At 42.0% G+C, this 22,791-nt stretch overlaps 1 protein-coding gene across 20 annotated transcripts in view; it reads left to right on the top strand.

The window, feature by feature from the left end:
- Positions 1 to 2,246: 2,246 nt before the first annotated feature.
- LCORL (ligand dependent nuclear receptor corepressor like) overlaps positions 2,247 to 22,791 on the top strand; it is a 182,265-nt gene continuing 161,720 nt past the window's right edge. For 2 of the 20 annotated variants that reach the window (XM_038400478.2, XM_043514097.1), the window contains exon 1: positions 2,293 to 2,526. In XM_038400478.2, the coding sequence (XP_038256406.1) occupies positions 2,370 to 2,526 (157 nt within the window). In that variant the 5' untranslated portion in view covers positions 2,293 to 2,369. Of the gene's footprint in view, positions 2,527 to 22,791 lie in introns of all 20 variants that reach the window. The other 18 variants (XM_043514093.1, XM_043514090.1, XM_043514087.1 and 15 more) reach the window with 16 other exon arrangements.

Consider the following 22,791-nt stretch of genomic DNA (forward strand, 5'->3'; position numbering starts at 1 on the left):
TATGTAATGATTAAGAGTGTTATAGAATTTTTTCAACCTCTTTATTGACCACTAAATCATAAGACTAAACACAAGTTGGCCACTATACATACCTAGCACTCATGTATCTAAGGAGATGGGGTCCTCAGAGTCCTAGCTCTGCTGAAGAAATGCAGATATTTTTTGCCTCCTGAAATCTGATTTCTCTGAAGTTGCTTGTACAAAGAGGTGCAATATAAGATAGTGATTGACTTACTCAAACTTCCAGAAATGGAGGCAGAATCCCCATGGCCAAAACCTGGCTAAGCATGTTTGGACCTCTGAAGAGAGCTGGAGGACTTGGTCTGAGAAGTGCTGTGTGACTCCTGTAGGAACTGTAATAGATGGCCCTCAGCAACCTGCAGGATTGAGCCCTTAATAATCAGTACAGATCTCTTTATTTAAAAAAAAAAAAAAAAAAAAAAAAGTAGGGTAAGAAAGCAGTTTTGTATTAAATTTTTTTCCCAGCACTACAAAAACATGATGTGGTAAGTGGTCTCTAATACCTTAAAAGGTTAGAGTTTCTGGCTTTTTATGGTTTATTATATTATTGGAAAGTGCCCACTGTTAAAGTAAATGTAACATGTTGGCAATTTAATGTTCATAGTAATTATTAAACAACATTAGACAGGCTCAAGACAGAATCTACCTGGTTGTATTAGAGATGGTCTTTAGTGCAGGTTTCACAGTAATTCTATTTCTCAGCCTTTCATTTTCTTCAATGATTTAGCTACCCTAATATCTGTAAGTGTTCTGTAATACTGAGCCATAAGCTTATCAAATGACAAGTGCATGAGGTAATATCTTTTATTGGACCAACTTCTGTTGGTGAGCAGGACATGCTTTTGAGCCATACAGAGCTCTTCTTCATGGCTAGAACTGCACTGCATGCTACCTAGATGTGTGATTTTGGGCAAGACAGTGAGAGAGAGAATTATGATGCTTCTTCCTCTCATGGTGCTATGTCAGGATTGGCATTTGAGGTAAGGGTGATAGTTGACTCTCTCCCAGTGTTGTGACTAGTTAAGAAGTGGTTGTAGGGGAATGGTGACAGTTCTCTCTCTCACTTTCTTAGTGCAGTGGATAGGAATGGTGTAGTTGTGGGGGAAGAGAGATTTCCTTCTCTCCCAGGGCTAGATTAAGGCATAGATAACATAGGGGTGGGTGGCAGTATAGGTCCATGACTAAACTCTTAGCTGCTGGAGTCACAATTATGTCAAAAATAAGTTTCTAGCCCTCATGGTTGCAAAAAAATGTATGAAAATGAGACCAGAGTGTAACTGATACTGTGATGTCTACCTGAATCTGCATAGAGCCTGAAACAAGAATTCTGGGAGATGTAAACTGTTCCATGTATATCAATGAGACATTTACTACAAGACCATTGTACTGGAGGGCCTCACCAACACACCAGCTGTGATCTCTGTGTAGCAGGAGTGCAGTGGATTTGGTCTGCCCATCCAACCAGATATAGCTCAGTAGCTACCGTAAGTAGAACAGTCCTCCCATTGCTTCTCCCAGGCTGGAGGTGGAATCAAAGTCCCCTGATTTTTCTGGGTTGTGGGGGGAGATTACTCCATGACGCACTCTCTCTGGGAGCCCTCTCCCTTACACCATCCTCCCAAACAAATTAGGGCAGAGCTGTGGGAAGGCCCTGTGTCCAGAACTTGGGTTGACCTTAATCTGGCCCTACTTTCTCCCAGCAGTGGGGATAGGGCAGGGGAGGATACCAGCCAGCTCACATTCTCTTGGTGCTGGGGGCTAGGGCTGGGTGCAGCTGTGTGAGACACTTGTCAGATGCCCATCCTCATGGTATCAGACCCCATTATTAACCTTCACTGTTACCTTCATAGCAGCCAACTTCACATAGTGGCTCCAGGGCTGGGGAGCAACCCCATGCGACCCGGCCACCTACAGGTGGAGAGGGGGAAGGGCTGAGATACGGACTACCGCTCCCGCGGGGCAATGCTGCTGGCTCTCTGCGTTGGGCTCGGGCAGGTGGCGTGGTTCCTTCTGGGATTCGTAGTCCACGGGCAGCCCGGTTGCCAAAAGCAGCCCAACAATTTGGACAAAGTTTGGACACATCCGCAACAGGTCCAGCCGCTTCTTCTGCCCCGCCCCGGCCCCACCGAGAAGGGGGGGGGGAGGAGCCTGGGCTGCTACTTCGTGTGAGGAGGCTTCCACCCACTTCGTCTTGACAGAGGAGGCGACACGTGTCAATCACCCTCCCAAACCCTCCAGGCGGTGCGCGCTCCCCCTCCCGGAGGCCTCGGAGGGAGAGGCGCGGGCACGCGCTCTTCGGGTGGCGCGCGCGCTCGTATGTAAATGAGCGGGCGTGAGGTCAGAGGCAGATGGAAAAGGAAACAGACAGAATGGCCGCCGCGGCTCCCGCTCCTCCTGCCGCCGCCGCCGCCTCCCCTCAGTGCCGGAGCCCTCGCTGCACGGCGGAGCGCAGGGGAGTCCGCCGAGAACTCGACTCCTGGCGGCACCGCCTCATGCACTGTGTGGGTAAGAGAGGGGAGACTCCTCTGCCGCGGGAGAGCGGGGTCGGGGGGAGGCGGGGACCGGAGCCCGGGTCTCTGCCGCGGGGAGGGTAGCGCCGGTGGAGGAGCGGCTCAGGAGTGTTTCCCGGCGGGCGGAAGCGGCGCCCCAGGGTCTCTGCCCAGGAGACGGGGAAGGTCTGGAAGCCCGGGTTTCTCCGCCCGGAGGGGCGGGGGGAGAGCCGTAGCGAGTCCCGTGGGGGCCGGGCTCGGCGGGATGGGAAAGACAGGCTGGCCCTTCCTCGGTTCGGGTCCTTTTGTCTAGGCGTCTTCTCGCTTGTGCGAGGAGCGCCGGCTGCCTCCTCCCCGCCGTGGTGGTGGTGGGGGGGGGGGGGGGAGAATGGGATCCGGGTGTGATTTGCGCCTTTAAGAAGGCTCCTGCACTGACGGTTGGGATTTGAAGTTTTCCCTCCCCCCCCCTGGAAGTTGTCATGGCGACGGCAGTTCTCCCCTCACTCCCTCCTTCTCCTCCTCCCCCCCCCCCCCCGGCGAGGCTGTCCTCAGGCTCTCGTGCAGTTCCCCTGTGTCATGTGACTCCCCGAGGGCCCAGGGGGAGGCAAGTCTGGGTGCCTTTTAAACTTCTTCGCGCTGACATCCCCGCACGGGGGGAGAGCACCAGAGAGCCGCTCCCGCTTTAAAACCCTGTCTCGGCCTGCGGGGAAGTCTGTCGATACCCAGCCACGCTGGGCTGCTGCTGAATGGACACCTGTGACTGGAGACAGCTCCTAGGTGCGGGAAGGGGATTTATTCAGCCGCTTGGTGAATGTATGAGATAATAGAGAGTGACTGCCCGCCCTTCTGTCCCCTTCCTTATTTATTATATGCGCTATCATATTGATCGATCTCTGAATAGATTTTTTGGGGGGGAGGTAGTCGCCTTGCTTGTTGGTGAATATTTGGAAATGTTCATTTGTATTGCCCACATTGAGATCTTGCTTGTCAGGGAGACAGGTAAAACAAACAGTCTTTTTAAATGGCATAGCAGATTCTTTATTCTGTTTTGCATTGATCTTCCCAGTGGCTGAGCCATCAAAACACACCTCGATAGCCGAGATGATAGGCTTGAATTCACTGAGCATTTTTGTGATTCTGAGATCAAGATCGAAGTATGAATTAAATATCTGATATGTACTTTACATGAAGACTGTCTTCTGCGTTGCAAATAATTGTCTCCATAACCCTGTAGCCCTCTGATTTACATTACTTTAAAAGTAAATTGCAAATCATCCTGATCTGTTGGTGTTAGCAGATGAAAAATATTCTTTCAAAAGAAAATCTTTCATTTGAAAGAATATTTTTTCGTGTGGGGGGGCTGTTTTGTCTCCCCCTCCCCCCAAAAAAAGTTATAGCTTTGGTTATAGAAAACACCTTTTAAGTGTTTAAAAGTATTTCTTGGTATCTTTTTTTTGTGGTAGGAAAATAAAACCCAGTGTCGTTAGGATTATAGTGTGAGTTATAGTTCTTAAATATGCTTCTGGGGGGGAAAACTCCAGGTACATGTCATCCATTGGCTCAGACTTAATACTTTCACTTATCATCTTTTAGTTATATCATATAGCTTGTTTCACTCAGTTAACATTTTTATTCCATGAAATTACTTATTGTCTTAATGCAAAATTATATTTTCATGACAGGATCCAATAGGAGGTGATAGGAAAACCTCCCATGACAGCATGCTCCTGTCCTAGCAAAATGAATATAGAAACGTGTGAAATTAAAACTCAATTTGAACACTATTTGGTTTTTTTAAAATCTTTTTGTCAAGTTTGCTCTAATGTTCATCCAACTTCATGTGAAGTTGTCTGTGTGATTTGTAGAGCTTGTTGGTTCACTTAAAACAATTTAAAAAAAAATACTGTTGCTAGAAATATTTAATTTTCAGTTCAATTTGATTACACAGATACAGAATAACTAAAACTCCTTTACTTTGCCAACATCTTACTTTTATCACTCCTCTTGTAATTTTTCCCTACTCTTTTATTGTAATTTTTTTCAGCACTGCATTCATGTCTCGTTTGTCGTCCTTATGCTGGTGCAGCAAATCCCAATCCTATTGTATTTAAAAAGCACTTTTGCCAGGCCCTTTGTTTTAATGCTGTCGGTGTGCTGTGGTTCACTAAATGCAAAACAAAAACATAACTACTGAACTCCTAAATAGACTCCACCATGTTCTCACTTAGTGCTCTGTGTTTGCTTCTACCTTTTGTCTCATATTGTGGATTTAGGATAGAGATTCTTTGTTTTCTACAGTGCGGAACACACGGAACTTACTGTTGATATTGAACTAATAGTAATTGTACGTATTCCTTTATAACTGCTAAGGAGGAAGTACATTGCTATAGGGTTAATGTTTAGTCACGATCCCTATCTCAGTTACATACTCTTCTACGGGCTTGTTGAGCAGTTCTTAATTGAGAGAAAGAACGTTAACAAAATGGCAGGAAAGTGGATGGGCAGGAGAATGGAAATAATGTACTTTCAGGCTTTTGCTACTTTTTGAAACTTCCTGGACTTTGGTTCAATAAATTATCTTGGCTATTAGGTGAAACCATTAATTTGGTAGTTGGAATTTTCTTCAGGCAAAGAAGATTTTCTTCAGAGATTGAAAGGCTCAAATGCTGGTAAGAACGGGAGAAGAGTCTGAGCAAGTGAAGGAAATGATTACAAAATATGAAAGGTAGAACAAAACAGCTAGGTTAACTCATTTATATATGTCAACTTATTGGTTAGATCATGTGGCGAAGGAGGAAAATCTGGATTCTTAAACAAATCTAGCAGTTCACTTCTAACTCTGAGATAGAACTACTTTGTTTCTGATATTTCACAATTTATTGATGCCAAACTTGGTCATTAGTATCTCTTTGTAGCGCTTTTCATTTGAGGATCTCAAAGTGCTTTGCATGGGTTATTTCAGTGTTACATTGTCTTTCTAAGATGGATAATCCTATACTGATTTTATAGGAAGGATAGGATATAGGATTTTTATATTTTATGAGTCAATCTAAAGGGATTTTATCTAACAGACCAAAGACTCAGTTCTGTCATCCTAGGTTATATTGAGTATTACCTTTAATTTCAACAAATGGCTATTTGAAGAATAAGGCATTGTTCAGTGCAAAATTAAGGGACAGAATCAAACTTTGTTTCTTTCATTAGTGAACAGTTGAACATAATTTTATATGTTTGAGTTTTTTGGTTCAGATTTTTAAGAGTTTGAGAAACTGTGATACAACTCTAAATGAAAATACCAGAACATTTAGAGTCTTGAATCACATTTCTCACCTTAAAAAACTGAAGTGATTGAAAATCTAAACTGGTTTGGTAACAGTTCTTGAAGGATGTAGACTCGGAAGAAATGTCTTTTCAATTGCAAAAGAGATTCTACATGGGCATATACAGGCATCAGAATGTTTGCAGAAAAAGTCTTGTCTTTTTGAATAAAAACTTTATAACCTTCATTCATTTCCTAATTGTATTCCACTGAGTTGAGAGGGTTTGATAATTTTATACCTTTATGAGCATGGAGCTAGAAAACTGAGGTATCGTGCACTGTTTCCCTTTTTTTAAAAAAAAAATAAAAGTCTAATGCTAGCCCTACTAACTTAGTCAAGAGAAGTATGGCTCCTTTTAGCCTGGGAGGCATCCCTTTGTTGGATGTATACTGTTAACGGTCACTTTTACTTGTCAATGCATTAAATCCAATTTTTATGAAATTGTTAGGGGCACAGTTCTGATGGGGAACAGGCACCCACAGTTGTCAAACATTGTACTTGGAATTACAGGTCCTCATTACCTCTTGGGATTACTCCCCAGACAAGCAGATGTGGGTAACTTAGTATGAATTTTTAAGGGTGGATTTCTAACATACAGTTAAGTATTTCTTAAAATAACAGTGTGAATGACTTTTAGGACCATACTTTAGGTTTTATTGAAGTTTAGGTTGACACATTACATTAAAAGATTCTGCTTTTAGTTGCTTATAACTTTGCCAAATAGCCATTGAGGTTGAAATGTTCATGCTGGGTGTCTGCCTCAGGCTCAATTTTTTTGGAAGTTTCAGCTAAAATGAGAGAGATTAAGGAATTTTATTTTGCTGTTGGGTGTGGTTATTTTTTTTTAATCTTACCACTTCTGTTAAGTTCTAGTGCCTCTGTGTTTTCGAGCTGGGATTTGACATTTGGCCGGTGAGTTGCCCCTGTGCCTGACTCACGAAAATTCACCTAAATTTGGCCAGATTGTAAGCCTCTTGAAATTACAGTTCACACAAGCTCAGTAGAAGTTTTACATCTAAATTCTTATTCAATGTACATGGATCATGCTTCATCCCCAAAGGACTCCTGCATGACGACTACATGCATGCACCATTTTGGGGCAGCAGGGACTGAGCAGGACTTTCTCTGCAATTGCTCTTTCCAGTTGCTGTGGGCTGCTGGGCATTGAAGGTGAAAGCAAGGATTTTGTCTCTTTTGTCCACTGTGTGTGTCCTCCATTATTGTCCAGGTAATATGGACTAAAAGATGGAACCAGTCTGACTAAAATGCAGTGGAGGGGTGTTTGGAGAGGCTGAGATGGAGGGGAAGATGGGATCAGAGGTGGGGGAAGGATAATGGGGTTGGGGTAGACAGGATGGGAATATGGTGGCAGAAAGATTTATAACCACTACAGGGCACTCTCCTTCAGAAACTTGAATTTTAGCCCAGATTTCTAGAATCTCAACATTCCTTTGCTGTCTAGCAGGTAGGTGCTAAAATCACTGAAGTGCATATGTCATCCCTCCCTAGAGGCATGTCCACTTGGAGGATAAGAACATTTTAGTTTTACTTGAGTTAATGGAGTTGCTAGTGGTAGAGGTCTGTCTGCACTGTAGATCTAAAGGCCCCAACCTTGCTGATGACTCATGTGGAGGTCAGTGTGGTTCCACATAATGGAATTTGTTTCTTCGGTTTGCTTTGAGGGGACCTAGGAAATTACATACAAAAAATGTTAAAAGAATGTTACATGAACAGTTTTAATTTTGAGACTTCCTTACTTGTGAGTGCTTGACTTCGGAGTCTTCACTTTTTTTAGTATGTAGTTCTTGTATGTAATTTAATATAAGTTATATAAAACCTCATAGAAACAGAAGTATTTTCATATTTCCCTATTACAGTGGCAAAATATTTTTATATTTGAACCTTCTCTGTAGCTTAGTGAATCCACCTAATCTGTTAGTGTTATAATCAGAATGAAACTTCCTGTTTCAGGGGGTCTCCAACATTTTCAAAGTGTGGCCTACCTCTTCCCTCATTTGCGATGATAGACCACCTCTCCTCCCTGTTGCAATCGCACAATATCCCCAAGACAATGATAGAAATTACTTATTTGGAAAAGTAATATTAGGAAAATATGCATGTGTATTTAGCTGTCCTCAGAAGGAACAATCTTTTTATCCTCTTCATTTTTTGTTAGAAGAGGAATCATACTGTCTTTTTATTCTCATCATCTTCCTCTCCCATGAGTTCTATTTCCCTCTGTTGGAATAAAGGGAGTCGTCAGCACCATTTGACTAGCCAGACTTCTATGGACTATCACTGGTTTGTGGACCTCAGTTTGGCAACCCTGGTTAGTATGTTCTTGATCTTGAAACTGAAATGTTGAGTAAATTTAAGCATAAATGGGGGAAATGTAACTAGACTTCTAAAGTTTGAAAGGGAGGGGATCTATTTAAACAGAATCTGTATGTTTCTCTAAAAATATTACCTTTGTTAATAAAACCTTAAGTTTCTAAAATTTAAACTTTAAGATCCCAATTTATTAACTTCTCCCACTTACCTCAATTTAGATGATGATGAATACAGAATATTCACTTTCATTTTTTCTCATCAATTTTATTTTCTGATAATTGTGTTGTGCACAATGTTGTGATAATTGTTTTGAAAGCATTTTTGGGTAGGATGTTTAAATCAGATTTCAAGGAACTGGGCTCTTCCCCCCCCCCCCCCCCCATTATTGGAAAGTTTTGGTGAAAAGATGGGTTTTGAATTTTGTCTTAACGAGTATCCATGATGCTTTTGTGGAAGATTATTCCATGACTGTGGGCTGGTTGTTGGAAGACCTTTGTCTCTTGCTTCCATGTTGTTGTCCTTGACAATGTCTGTCTTCAGTGCATTTGTCATGGTAGTTCTTTTTATATCAGTCAAAAGACTTTTCTGAAATACAGCATTTTAGTGAAATCACCACCTTTATAGTTCCTTAGCACTCCTGTAAAAATTTTTCATACACAGTTCCTTCCAACAGTGCAGAGTTGTTTAAACCACTATTGTGATTTACTCAGACCATGTGTAGATTACCATTGCATCCTGCCCCCAGTCACTCAGCTCTTGTGCAGTGCCAGTATGGACAGGAAATGCAAACCTTGTAGCTGCAGAAGTGTAATTAGTCCTCCCTGTGTGATTCCCTAATGCTCTTGCTCACCCATTAGTGACAGTTTTGGTAGCTCAGTGCTATCTGTCAAGCCACTCGCCAACAGCTTGTATGCAGGAAAGCACTCAATGTAGTACTGTATGTGGCTGCTCTGAACAATTTTCTTCCCTTGCCACTCCAACCTTTAGAGCAGCAAAGGCAGATACAGAGATAATAAAATGAAATAAAACTCCTGCATTTTAAAATATATTAACTTTCTTCAGAGTAGCAGCAGTGTTAGTCTGTCTTCGCAAAAAAGAAAAGGAGTACTTGTGGCACCTTAGAGACTAACATTTATTTGAGCATAAGCTTTCGTGAGCTACAGATCACTTCATCGGATGCATTTCTACCGAATGTAGGGTATGAGTATGACTCATACTTTGAGTATGAGTCTCCACTCGTATCCAGTGTCTAATTGGCTGTGGGTGCACTAGGAGCTTAGTGGACTTCCTGCATGGAAACTGCCAGTGTGGGGGGTATAGGAGACATATCTCCTGCTGTTCATGAAGAAAGATGGTTATGATCCTTATGCAGGACAGAACTGTTTGAAACTGGCAATCAAACAGCAATGATGTGAACAAGTGTAAATAGACATTATATAAACAGACAATATGCACCTGCTCCAAGGAACAAGTAACAGACCATGCTGTACGTGCAGGGAGTACTGTGTGTGGACCCTTTGCACTCAAAACAGAATGACTTGTGTGGATGTACGCTGCCAATAAACTCTCACTGGTGCAAATTATAGTAGTTAAATTACGTAGTGTAGATAAGGTTAGAGATCATCTTCTAAGTACCCTTTGTGCCTAGAAGCCTGTGGTTTTGTAACATTTGAACAATTCATACTAGTATATTCCGTGGAAACTAGTGGTATACATAAAAATCTGAGCTAACATATTTTGAACTTCCTTGCTGTTATCTTGTTAGGCCATTATAACTATTAATATTTTTGTGGTGTAGCTTAATTCACTAGCAAATTTTAATGTGGCGTTAAGGTTGCCTGGTGCTATCTTATGCTTTTCCAGAAGTTGAAGGGTCACTAAACTGAATCCTCTGAAAACCATCAAGTATGGAGTTAAGGTAACATCTCCCATCACACCCCCACAAAATCTTAACTCTGCCTCTCTGGAGATGAACCTGTCCTGTTCCTAACATCTGCCATCTTCTGTATTGTACTGAGTTATGTTCAGTACAATTCTAAACTCTCATTCCTCTTCGTACACTCGAACTGACCCTCTCTGTTCGGTGGAACTGTATTTATTGATTCAGGTATCGATTGAAGCAAGTGGCCAGAGCTTGTACTGGTTTCTGAGGAGAGGTACAGCTGCAGCCATAGGCACCGACTTCTAATGGTACCAGTGGGTAGTCAACCCCTTCCCCAAAGTCCCCGTCCAACTTCTCCCCCTCCCTGCCCCATTAGACTCCCTCCCCAAATCCCCGCCTCCTCTCCTGAGCATCTTACATTCCCGCTCCTCCCTGCTCTCCCTCCCAGAGCTTGCTACAGCTGTTTGGCAGCGGCAAGTGCTGGGAGGGAGGGAGGAGCGGGAAGGTGGTGCGCTCAATGGAGAAGGCGGCGAGGGGGGCAGGGAGCTTGGCTGCTGGTGGCTGCAGAGCACCCAGTAACTTTCCCTATAGGTGCTCCAGCCATGGAGCACCCATGGAGTTGGCTCGTATGGCTGTAGCTAGAAGAATCAAAAATCCCTATTTTTTTTTTTTTTTTTTTTGGCCGTGTAACATGAGAAGTCTGAATAGATGATCACGATGGCCCTCTTGCCTCTGAAATCTAGGAACACATGAAAGAGTTGTAAGAATGATTAGAGTTTCAAGGCCTCTAGAAAAACTCGGTCACCTTCAGAGGCTGACATTCCACTAGGTATGTCAAGAAGAAACAAGAATGTAGTCACTTCATCATATTCTAATATCCTTTTGCAGACTGAGACAACAAAACACCTCATCTGCACTGGCGTTCATACACTGCCATGCCCTCTCTGCTGCACTATTGCTCTGGGGAATTCTAGCACCAGTCGGGTAACAAAAGGTGATGTCCCAGACGGATGAACAGATGTTAACATCTGGCAAGTCTTGGGTATTTGTGTCAAATGTAGATCAGGCTTAGTTATCCTGCCTTTACTAATCCACACCTTAATTTGACCTTTATGACGGTGCATTTGATTTAAACCATGATTTAAATCACTAGTCAGGAAGACTCAATTTAATCATGGATTTCTACATAAAAGTGCATTCTTCTTGGCTGTTATAACCTTAATACATATTCCTCATAACTCAGAGATAGATGTAGGTTTCATTTTTAGAAGGTACGCACTATACATTTTTAAGTGATTTTTTTAAAACATTTCAGATTAATTTTCTGATACAGCTTTAAAACTAACGATTGTTTGGTTATTTCATTACCAAAAGTAATTGAAGCAGATATTTATGACGTCATTGGGAGGTGAACTATCTCCAATTCAACAGGTTAATAATTAATATTTGGAGGATTTTCTTGCCAGGTTGTATTAGGAGGAGAACACCTCACCAGACAGACTTTTACATTGTTTTATTTAACTAAAACAACAACATTATGTATTCTGGATTTTTTTCTTCAACAACAAATATATAATATTTTCACATAACAAGCATATGAATTTTTGAATTTAAACATTCAAGTTTTTTAAAAGCAGGTTTGTTTTTGTTTAAATTGTTTTTAACTAAAATTAAATGAAATATTAAAAAAAATCGACTATGTCAGCCAAGTCAACATGAAAAATTTAAAATACTGGCTTCTGCAGCTAACTCAGTCGTCTTCACCTTCATTTTTCTGTTTGTTCATAATCTGGAAAAGAAAAACAAGCTTTCCTGCTTTTTCAGGTCCCAAACGATTTCTCAATTTGGAATGAATTAGTTCGAAGGAAGAAAATATTCTTTCTACACTGGCAGAAGAAGCTACTGCTGTTAAAAGTGAGATCATCACTTCAACACTCTCTAAATCCAAGTTCTTAAGTGACTTCCACCAGTCAAAGTGGTGTGACTTTCTTTAAAGCATCATCAACAAAGATATATTTCTTGAATGGTTCACCCTTAGCTCTGAAGTTTATTATAGTTGGCATTATGGAGGGATGATTGCTGGATGTCCATGTCCTAGCCAACTCCTCCTCTTCAGCAGTTAAGGTTTGACCCTGGTACCGAATATTGAGAATATTTGCAAGAAAATGAGCTGGAGATAGTGCTTGTCCCATTTGTTTTTTTTTTTTTAAAGCTTGTAATTTAACTCTGTCATTGCATATTTCTCTTTTTAAGATCTCACTCAGTTCCTTCCAAATTTCAACAGCGTCAACAATAAAACAGCTATTTCTCTGCATTTTGTTCAAGGCTACAGAAATAGGCTTCAAGGTACTCAGCATGCATTCAACATTTCTCTTAAGCCCACTGTTGAGAACTTTGGCTGTGACAGTGCTATCTATTTTTTCAAATTTTGTTCACAAACTGACATCAGACTAGGCCAGTTCTTGATATAGTGCTCAGAACGGTCCACTACGGAGTTCCATCACATGTCTTGTGGGCGAATTAGCTTGGTTCCTCCCACTTTTTTCAGAGCAGCTGCTGCAAAGCAGTTGTCACGGAAGTATTTTGCAATTTCAACATTAGCCTTTATTTCTGGAACACACTGGAACAAGTCTTTGGCTAGGAGGTGCATCAAATGAGCACTGCAATCGTACGTTATTAGCTTGGGACTCTCTTCTAAATTTCTTTTCATCTTGGATACATTTGCAGCATTGTCTGTGACCATGTGACTAGACATTTGAAATTTTTTTTCACAGTTTGTTATAGCTTTGACTGCTACTTCTTGTAAGTATTCTGCTGTGTGTGCATTTCCTGATGTATCGATTGTTTCTGTAAGGAAGAACTTCCCTCCTTCTGTTGTCACACAAACACATACAACAGCATCATTGTGGACACTGTTCCACCCATCAAGACTCAGGTTAACAATTTCACCCTCTAGACTTTTTGCACATTGCTCAATTTCTCTTTCATACGCTTTATCCAGCAATTTGCCTGTTACATCTGCTCTGTTGGGTGGACTGTCTCCTGGTCTTAATGACTGAACCATGTAAATGAAATGTGGATTCTCAATCATACGGAAAGGAGAGTTGGTTGCATAAACAAACCAGGCAATTTTTTCATCAATCACCTCTTTTTGTAATCTGCTGGTTCTTATCGCAAAGTTATCTATGGTTGTTTCTGGATGATTTTTTCTTCTTTTTGCTACAGGTGATATACTGTGGCTATGTGACATACATGATGTGACTGAAACACTATCACTGGCAGTAACTCTGAAACTATAGAAAATAATGGTGATCTTGAAGGTAGATAGTCTTCAGAATTCTGTATGTTGAGGATGGATTCTCCTAAACAAAACAAGTCAATGCAGTTATTTATTATTACTATACTGCTCATTTAGAATTATTCATTGCATTCACAAAAAGAAAAGGAGTACTTGTGGCACCTTAGAGACTAACAAATTTATTAGAGCATAAGCTTTCGTGAGCTACAGCTCACTTCATCGGATGCATTTGGTGGAAAAAACAGAGGAGAGATTTATATACACACACACAGAGAACATGAAACAATGGGTTCATCATACACACTGTAAGGAGAGTGATCATTTAAGATAAGCCATCACCCACAGCAGGGGGGGGAAAGGAGGAAAACCTTCCATGGTGACAAGCAAGGTAGGCTAATTCCAGCAGTTAACAAGAATATCAGAGGAACAGTGGGGGGTGGGGTGGGGGGGGAGAAATACCATGGGGAAATAGTTTTACTTTGTGTATGACTCATCCATTCCCAGTCTCTATTCAAGCCTAAGTTAATTGTATCCAGTTTGCAAATTAATTCCAATTCAGCAGTCTCTCGTTGGAGTCTGTTTTTGAAGCTTTTTTGTTGAAGTATAGCCACTCTTAGGTCTGTGATCGAGTGACCAGAGAGATTGAAGTGTTCTCCAACTGGTTTTTGAATGTTATAATTCTTGACGTCTGATTTGTGTCCATTCATTCTTTTACGTAGAGACTGTCCAGTTTGGCCAATGTACATGGCAGAGGGGCATTGCTGGCACATGATGGCATATATCACATTGGTAGATGCGCAGGTGAACGAGCCTCTGATAGTGTGGCTGATGTGATTAGGCCCTATGATGGTATCCCCTGAATAGATATGTGGAAAGAGTTGGCAACGGGCTTTGTTGCAAGGATAGGTTCCTGGGTTAGTGGTTCTGTTGTGTGGTGTGTGGTTGCTGGTGAGTATTTGCTTCAGATTGGGGGGCTGTCTGTAAGCAAGGACTGGTCTGTCTCCCAAGATCTGAGAGAGCGATGGCTCGTCCTTCAGGATAGGTTGTAGATCCTTGATGATGCGTTGGAGAGGTTTAGTTGGGGCTGAAGGTGATGGCTAGTGGCGTTCTGTTGTTTTCTTTGTTGGGCCTGTCCTGTAGTAGGTGACTTCTGGGTACTCTTCTGGCTCTGTCAATCTGTTTCTTCACTTCAGCAGGTGGGTATTGTAGTTGTAGGAATGCATGATAGAGATCTTGTAGGTGTTGTCTCTGTCTGAGGGGTTGGAGCAAATGCGGTTATATCGTAGCGCTTGGCTGTAGACAATGGATCGAGTGGTATGATCTGGATGAAAGCTAGAGGCATGTAGGTAGGAATAGCGGTCAGTAGGTTTCCGATATAGGGTGGTGTTTATGTGACCATCGCTTATTAGCACCGTAGTGTCCAGGAAGTGGATCTCTTGTGTGGACTGGTCCAGGCTGAGGTTGATGGTGGGATGGAAATTGTTGAAATCATGGTGGAATTCCTCAAGAGCTTCTTTTCCATGGGTCCAGATGATGAAGATGTCATCAATGTAGCGCAAGTAGAGTAGGGGCATTAGGGGACGAGAGCTGAGGAAGCGTTGTTCTAAGTCAGCCATAAAAATGTTGGCATACTGTGGGGCCATGCGGGTACCCATCGCAGTGCTGCTGATTTGAAGGTATACATTGTCACCAAATGTGAAATAGTTACGGGTCAGGACAAAGTCACAAAGTTCTGCCACCAGGTTAGCCGTGACAGTATCGGGGATACTGTTCCTGACGGCTTGTAGTCCATCTTTGTGTGGAATGTTGGTGTAGAGGGCTTCTACATCCATAGTGGCTAGGATGGTGTTTTTAGGAAGATCACCAATGACTGTAGTTTCCTCAGGAAATCGGTGGTGTCTCGAAGATAGCTGGGAGTGCTGGTAACGAAGGGCCTGAGGAGGGAGTCTACATAGCCAGACAATCCTGCTGTCAGGGTGCCAATGCCTGAGATGATGGGGCGTCCAGGATTTCCAGGTTTATGGATCTTGGGTAGCAGATAGAATACCCCAGGTCGGGGCTCCAGGGGTGTGTCTGTGCGGATTTGTTCTTGTGCTTTTTCAGGGAGTTTCTTGAGCAAATGCTGTAGTTTCTTTGGTAACCTCTCAGTGGGATCAGAGGGTAATGGCTTGTAGAAGTGGTTTTGGAGAGCTGCCTAGTAGCCTCTTGTTCATACTCCGACCTATTCATGATGACGACAGCACCTCCTTTGTCAGCCTTTTTGATTATGATGTCAGAGTTGTTTCTGAGGCTGTGGATGGCACTGTGTTCTGCATGGCTGAGGTTATGGGGTAAGCGATGCTGCTTTTCCACAATTTCAGCTCGTGCACGTCGGCGGAAACAGTCTATGTAGAAATCCAGGCTGCTGTTTCGACCTTCAGGAGGAGTCCACCCAGAATCCTTCTTTTTGTAGTGTTGGCAGGAAGGTCTCTGTGGGTTAATATGTTGGTCAGAGGTGTGTTGGAAATATTTCTTGAGTCTGAGACGTCGAAAATAGGATTCTAGGTCACCACAGAAATCTATCATGTTCGTGGGGGTGGAGGGGGAAAAGGAGAGGCCCCGAGATAGGACAGATTCTTCCGCTGGGCTAAGAGTATAGTTGGATAGATTAACAATATTGCTCGGTGGGTTACGGGAACCATTGTTGTGGCCCCTACTCTACTTGCGCTACATTGATGACATCTTCATCATCTGGACCCATGGAAAAGAAGCTCTTGAGGAATTCCACCATGATTTCAACAATTTCCATCCCACCATCAACCTCAGCCTGGACCAGTCCACACAAGAGATCCACTTCCTGGACACTACGGTGCTAATAAGCGATGGTCACATAAACACCACCCTATATCGGAAACCTACTGACCGCTATTCCTACCTACATGCCTCTAGCTTTCATCCAGATCATACCACTCGATCCATTGTCTACAGCCAAGCGCTACGATATAACCGCATTTGCTCCAACCCCTCAGACAGAGACAAACACCTACAAGATCTCTATCATGCATTCCTACAACTACCTACCCACCTGCTGAAGTGAAGAAACAGATTGACAGAGCCAGAAGAGTACCAGAAGTCACCTACTACAGGACAGGCCCAACAAGAAAACAACAGAACGCCACTAGCCATCACCTTCAGGCCCCCAACTAAAACCTCTCCAACGCATCATCAAGGATCTACAACCTATCCTGAAGGACGAGCCATCGCTCTCTCAGATCTTGGGAGACAGACCAGTCCTTGCTTACAGACAGCCCCCCCAATCTGAAGCAAATACTCACCAGCAACCACACACCACACAACAGAACCACTAACCCAGGAACCTATCCTTGCAACAAGCCCGTTGCCAACTCTTTCCACATATCTATTCAGGGGATACCATCATAGGGCCTAATCACATCAGCCACACTATCAGAGGCTCGTTCACCTGCGCATCTACCAATGTGATATATGCCATCATGTGCCAGCAATGCCCCTCTGCCATGTACATTGGCCAAACTGGACAGTCTCTACGTAAAAGAATGAATGGACACAAATCAGACGTCAAGAATTATAACATTCAAAAACCAGTTGGAGAACACTTCATCTCTCTGGTCACTCGATCACAGACCTAAGAGTGGCTATACTTCAACAAAAAAAGCTTCAAAAACAGACTCCAACGAGAGACTGCTGAATTGGAATTAATTTGCAAACTGGATACAATTAACTTAGGCTTGAATAGAGACTGGGAATGGATGAGTCATTACACAAAGTAAAACTATTTCCCCATGGTATTCTCCCCCCCCACCCCACCCCCCCCACTGTTCCTCTGATATTCTTGTTAACTGCTGGAATTAGCCTACCTGCTTGTCACCATGGAAGGTTTTTCCTCCTTCTCCCCCCCCTCTGTGGGTGATGGCTTATCTTAAATGATCACTCTCCTTACAGTGTGTATGATAAACCCATTGTTTCATGTTCTCTGTGTGTGTGTGTATATAAATCTCTCCCTCTGTTTTTTCCACCAAATGCATCCGATGAAGTGAGCTGTAGCTCACGAAAGCTTATGCTCTAATAAATTTGTTAGTCTCTAAGGTGCCACAAGTACTCCTTTTCTTTTATAGAAAATAATGGTGATCTTGAAGGTAGATAGTCTTCAGAATCCTGTATGTTGAGGATGGATTCTCCTAAACAAAACAAGTCAATGCAGTTATTTATTATTACTATACTGCTCATTTAGAATTATTCATTGCATTCACTGACACTCGGTACTACTTTAAAGGTGAAATTGTAAAAGGAAGATCTGCCTATTTCAGCTATCTATTTTTTTATCACTACTGCATCTAAAATGATAGTACCATAGAAAAACAACTACATATTTTGCTCAAACATGAGAATTCAAGAATAGTCCAGAAGAAAGAACAAGCAGTCCTTAAGAAAGAAGTTTACCAACCTGAAGATCCTGCATGTTCAGATATGTTCCTTTCATCATCTTCAACGCAGCTTCCTCCTGAGAAGGAACACTTCTCATGATGTTGTTTCATCTGGGCAACCAGGCCTTGCATTTCTTTGTTGCGCTGTTTGCATTTTGCACACGCCTGTCTTATCCACAGGTAGAGGAGCTTCATTAAAATATTCCCAAACTGGGTCTCTCTTACGGCTGCTGCCATTATAGGTTTTCCCTTCTAGTGAGAGAATGGTATGGTAGATTTCAAATAATGAAAGCTACGCTTAGAAAGACCTCAAGACTTCTGATATGTGCTGCTTAAACAGTTTCACTTTTGTTTCTATTGTCTATCCCTCCCATCTCACATTTATCTCCAGACTTCTTCTCCTTGTCCAGAACAGTCTTCTATTCATTGGACTTTTTGAAACTTTACACATTTAGAGAGAGGTAAGGGATTAATCTTCGACACACAAACTTGCAGAGGACAACAGGGTTGAGGGTCTTTACTCTCACCTCTAATTATTTATTTATTTTATTTAAAACCTTTTTTTATGTTAACATCATGTTGTCTCTGGAGACACAAATCCACAGTTTGAGAACTGCAAAACTAAGCATCTCTGATGGTATTTTCTAGACTGAGCACTGAGTTCCACTGGGTAGATAGAAACATTAACTTAAATCTATACAGAAGCCCTTGGAACCCCTAAGATTGGGTCTCTAATCTGTGAACTATTGGAAGTCATTTACAAAACTTTTCTTAAACATTACATGAATATTTTGTCTCGTACTATAGAATTAGAATTTATAATCCCTATTCCATGATGAGAGAGGTTTTTTCCTCAAAGCATTTTATCAAAAATAAAAAAAATCTGGTTTTTAAATCATTGATTTGTATCCACCCTGCTTTACGGGCATTTTTCTGTGCGGTACTGAAGTTCTCCAAGAGGTCCACGTCACTTGTGCTATTAGCAGAGGTAACAGATTTTGGAAAAATTTCTGAACTGGTTCCTGGTGCCATTGAATAGCTGAGCTCAAGGGCAGTCCAATAATATGTATTTTATGAGGGTCAGCGTCTTAGTTTTTTCCTCTAGCTCTGCCCCAAAAAAACAAGAATCTGAATAATTTTAAAAGCAAGTTGTTTCAGTTGCCTCTCCTAAACTTGCACCACAAAGTCTTTTCCAGCTACTGTTGATCTGTCAATTTTCAAGATGGATTTTTAGAACAATTTGAGTATTAAAATCGACTCAAAGGAGGGAAGGGGTTCAGTATCTGAGAAAACCTTTGATCAGATGACCCCAAATCTGCATGCATCATTAGCCATCCCCTGGGCCCCAATGATGCACTAAAACTAAGTTTATCAAACTAAGTTTGATGCACTTACAATCTAAGTTTGTATGTAGATTTTAAACAGAAAGCTTGGCTGAACCTTGACTGCAGCATGGCAGCAACCTTCTCCATAACACAAACTGTGGAGATCTAAAAATTAGGTCAGGCTTTACATCAGGAGGAAGCAGGTACCTCTTGCGGGAGGAGGAGAGCTTTGGAAAATGAAACCTCTTTATTGTAAAATACTTATCAGATCTGTAGTCTTTAAAAGATCATAAGCTGAGGATAGCTTCCATGTCATTCAAAATCCTCAAAAGTAAGATGTCCGTTAGAGCAGGGGTTCTCAATCTTCATTGCACCATGACCCTCTTCTGACAACAAAAATTACTACATGACCCCAAGAGGGGGAGCTGAAGCCTGAGCCCCCCTGCTTCAGGTGGGGCCAAAACCTGATCTCCCGCTCCCCCCCCCCCCCCCCAACCCCCTGGACAAGGGGGCCTGTACCCTGAGCCCAGAGTGGTGGGGCTCAGGCTTCAGCTTTGGCCCTGGGCCCCAGCCAGTCTAACACCAGCCCTGGCAACCCCATTAAAATGTGGTCATGACCCACTTTGGGGTCCTGACACAGTTTGAGAATTGCTGCAATGGAGGAACCATTGTGTTTGTGAAGTCTAACAATTGTCCTCTATTAACCATTTTCTGTCAATTTTTTTTAGTGCAAGGCCACTAAGTTCCATAAACACACTGGAAGGCAGTGAAATTAACCGGGATTAATTTGATTACTTACTTTATTTTCATCTAATGAACAAAGTTCATAAAAAAGGATATTACAATTTAGTACATTTTCAGCATACTATTATGTTGGAAGTATCATAGAATATAAAGGTGCTAAGGATAATTATCCAAAATGTAAATTTTTAAAATAACTTGTCTTCTCCTTCTCCTACCCATATTCCCTCAGAGGACTGATCAAAACTGTAGAAGTGAACAGTTCTAACCACCATAGTAGCAATGAGCTGAATGCTAGTATACAAGTATGTAAAGAATCTGCTGAGCTAGCGATAGGTCAGTAGAGGGCAGTGTGAACATTCATTCATTTCCTAATTGCATTCCACTGAGTTGAGAGGGTTTGATAATTTTATACCTTTATGAGCATGGTGCTGTAAAACTGAGGTTTCACGCACTGTGTGTGGTGGGTTTTTTTGTATTTTTTTAAATAGGTCTATTGCTAGCAGTACTAATTTGACAGGGAAAGTAAGGCTCCTTTTAGCTTGGAAGACCTCCCTCCATGGTATAGTGTTAATGGTCACTTTTACTTATCAGTACATTAAATCCAATTATAAAATTGTTAGGGGCACGGTTCTGATGGGGAACAGGCACCCACAGTTGTCAAACATTGTACTTGGAATTACAGGTCCTCATTACCTCTTGGGATTACTCCCCAGAAGAGCAAATGTGGGTAATTTAGTATGAATTTTTAAGGGTGGATTTCTAACATACAGTTAAGTATTTCTTAAAATAACAGTGTGAATGACTTTTAGGACCATACTTTAGGTTTTATTGAAGTTTAGGTTGACACATTCCATTAAAAGATTCTGCTTTTAGTTGCTTATAACTTTGCCAAATAGCCATTGAGGTTGAAATGTTCATGCTGGGTGTCTGCCTCAGGCTCAATTTTTTTGGAAGTTTCAGCTAAAATGAGAGAGAGAGATTAAGGATTTTGTTTTGCTGTTGGGTGGTTGGGGTGTGTGTGTGTGTGTGTGTGTGTGTGTGTGTGTGTTTTAAATCTTACCACTTCTGTTAAGTTCTAGTGCCTCTGTATTTTGGAGTAGGGACTTGACATTTGGCCGGTGAGTTGTCCCTGTGCCACTCATGAAAATTCACCTAAATTTGGCCAGATTGTAGACCTCTGAAATTACCGTTCACACAAGCTCAGTAGAAGTTTTACATCTAAATTCTTATTCAATGTGCATTGATCATGCTTCATCCCCAAAGGTCTCCTACATGACAACTGAGCTATGCATGCACCATTTTGGGGCAGCAGGGACTGAGCAGGACTTTCTCTGCAATTGCTCTTTCCAGTTGCTGTGGACTACTGGGCATTGAAGATGAAAGCAATTTCTCTTGTCCTCTGTGTCCCTCCATTATTGTCCAGGTAGCATGGACAAAAATATGGAACGAGTCTGACTAAAATGCAGTGAAGTGGGCATGTGTGTGAAGAGGTGCTGGGAGGGGCTGAGGTGGAGGGAAGATAAGATCAGAGGGTGGGGGTAGGCAGGATGGGAATACAGTCAACTTGTCCACCTCATATTTGGTAAATGGGAGTGGAGGTTCCCAACTAGTGTCCTACTTAAATTGGAGGGGATCATGAGGTGGTCCTGGAATGGAAAAGGCTGAGAATCACTGCAGTGAAATATCAGGATGAGCAAGGTTTGCCCTGTTGCATAGGAAATTTGCATCTGAATGTATCTGGTATTTTAGGCATAAGATAAAGTGCATACAGAGACTTCTTACCAAAGTGACTTCTGTAGCCTGGCAGGAAAGCAGTCAATGAAGTTTTGTATGCATTTGGTATGTAGCTAACCTCTTTTTATTTGTTTTTAATAAATAAAAAACAAAATGGAGTCTCAGAACTTATGCAATTATCTACACTTCTATTATCTTGTGGTTTGGACTTAAATTAATCTTTTCACCAGCATTCCCTCCGAAGTCCTTTTTGCTGAGTGCAAGTTTAGTAGTAATGAGCATCTTTCATCCTCCTCCAAATTATATGCTGTCTTTATTTTCTTCCATTTCTCCTCATACACATGTGCTAAATTCAACCTAACTACCCCCCCTCCAAAAAAAAAAAAAAGCATCCGAGTTGTGTGGACCTTGCTTCAGTAATGTGAATTTCAAGCATTCAAAAACTGTCAGACCTTCTCTCCCAAAAAACTTATTTATCACATTTTCAGTTACCTTCTGATCGGGTTTTCCCCTCTGTTGCAGGGGCTACCTCCAAATGTGTACGAAGTGATCTCTGGTTCAAAATTCAATCTGAAATATTCTAAAAAATGCAGGTCTTTCCCTGTTTGCTACTCGGAGGGAATTCTGCTTACGTCTTCTATACCTAGGATGTGGGGATCTCTGATTCTTTCTCTCCTTAACTAGACAGGATAGGGAGCTATCACATATATGCATCCTCCCTTTGTGTTCCTCCACTTGTCCCCTGCTTTTACTGTGCTTACCTTCCTTCTTTTCTTTCCTCTCACATTCTCCCTCTTGCCCTTTCCTTATTCCACCTTAGTTAGCTTCCTTCTTCCCTTGCTTCACCCTTCAGTCTCCTCCTCACCTTTTGATCTTCTCTTCTGTTCACAGTCCCCTATTGTCTCAGTATCCTGTCTAGTTCCTTAACTATAAAGTGGCATTCCAACTCTTTTGAGGACTGTCTGGCTTCTGTCTCAATTGAAACAGTGGTTGTAAGTGGCCATCTTATTGGGGAAGCCTCACTTCCATATGGAGATATTAAAGGGAAATGGTGGCCATCTTTCTGGGCTTCAGATCTGTTGGAAATAATGGGAGATGGTAGTCATTTTGAACAAGGGAAATGTCATGAGATTCAAATCAGGAATAGGGCGGTCCTGTGATGATCCTGTCTTTTTTTTTTTTTTTTTTTTTTTTTTCCCTTTTCC

This window comes from Dermochelys coriacea, chromosome 4 (genome assembly GCF_009764565.3).
Source record: "Dermochelys coriacea isolate rDerCor1 chromosome 4, rDerCor1.pri.v4, whole genome shotgun sequence".
NCBI classification, from domain to species: domain Eukaryota; kingdom Metazoa; phylum Chordata; order Testudines; family Dermochelyidae; genus Dermochelys; species Dermochelys coriacea.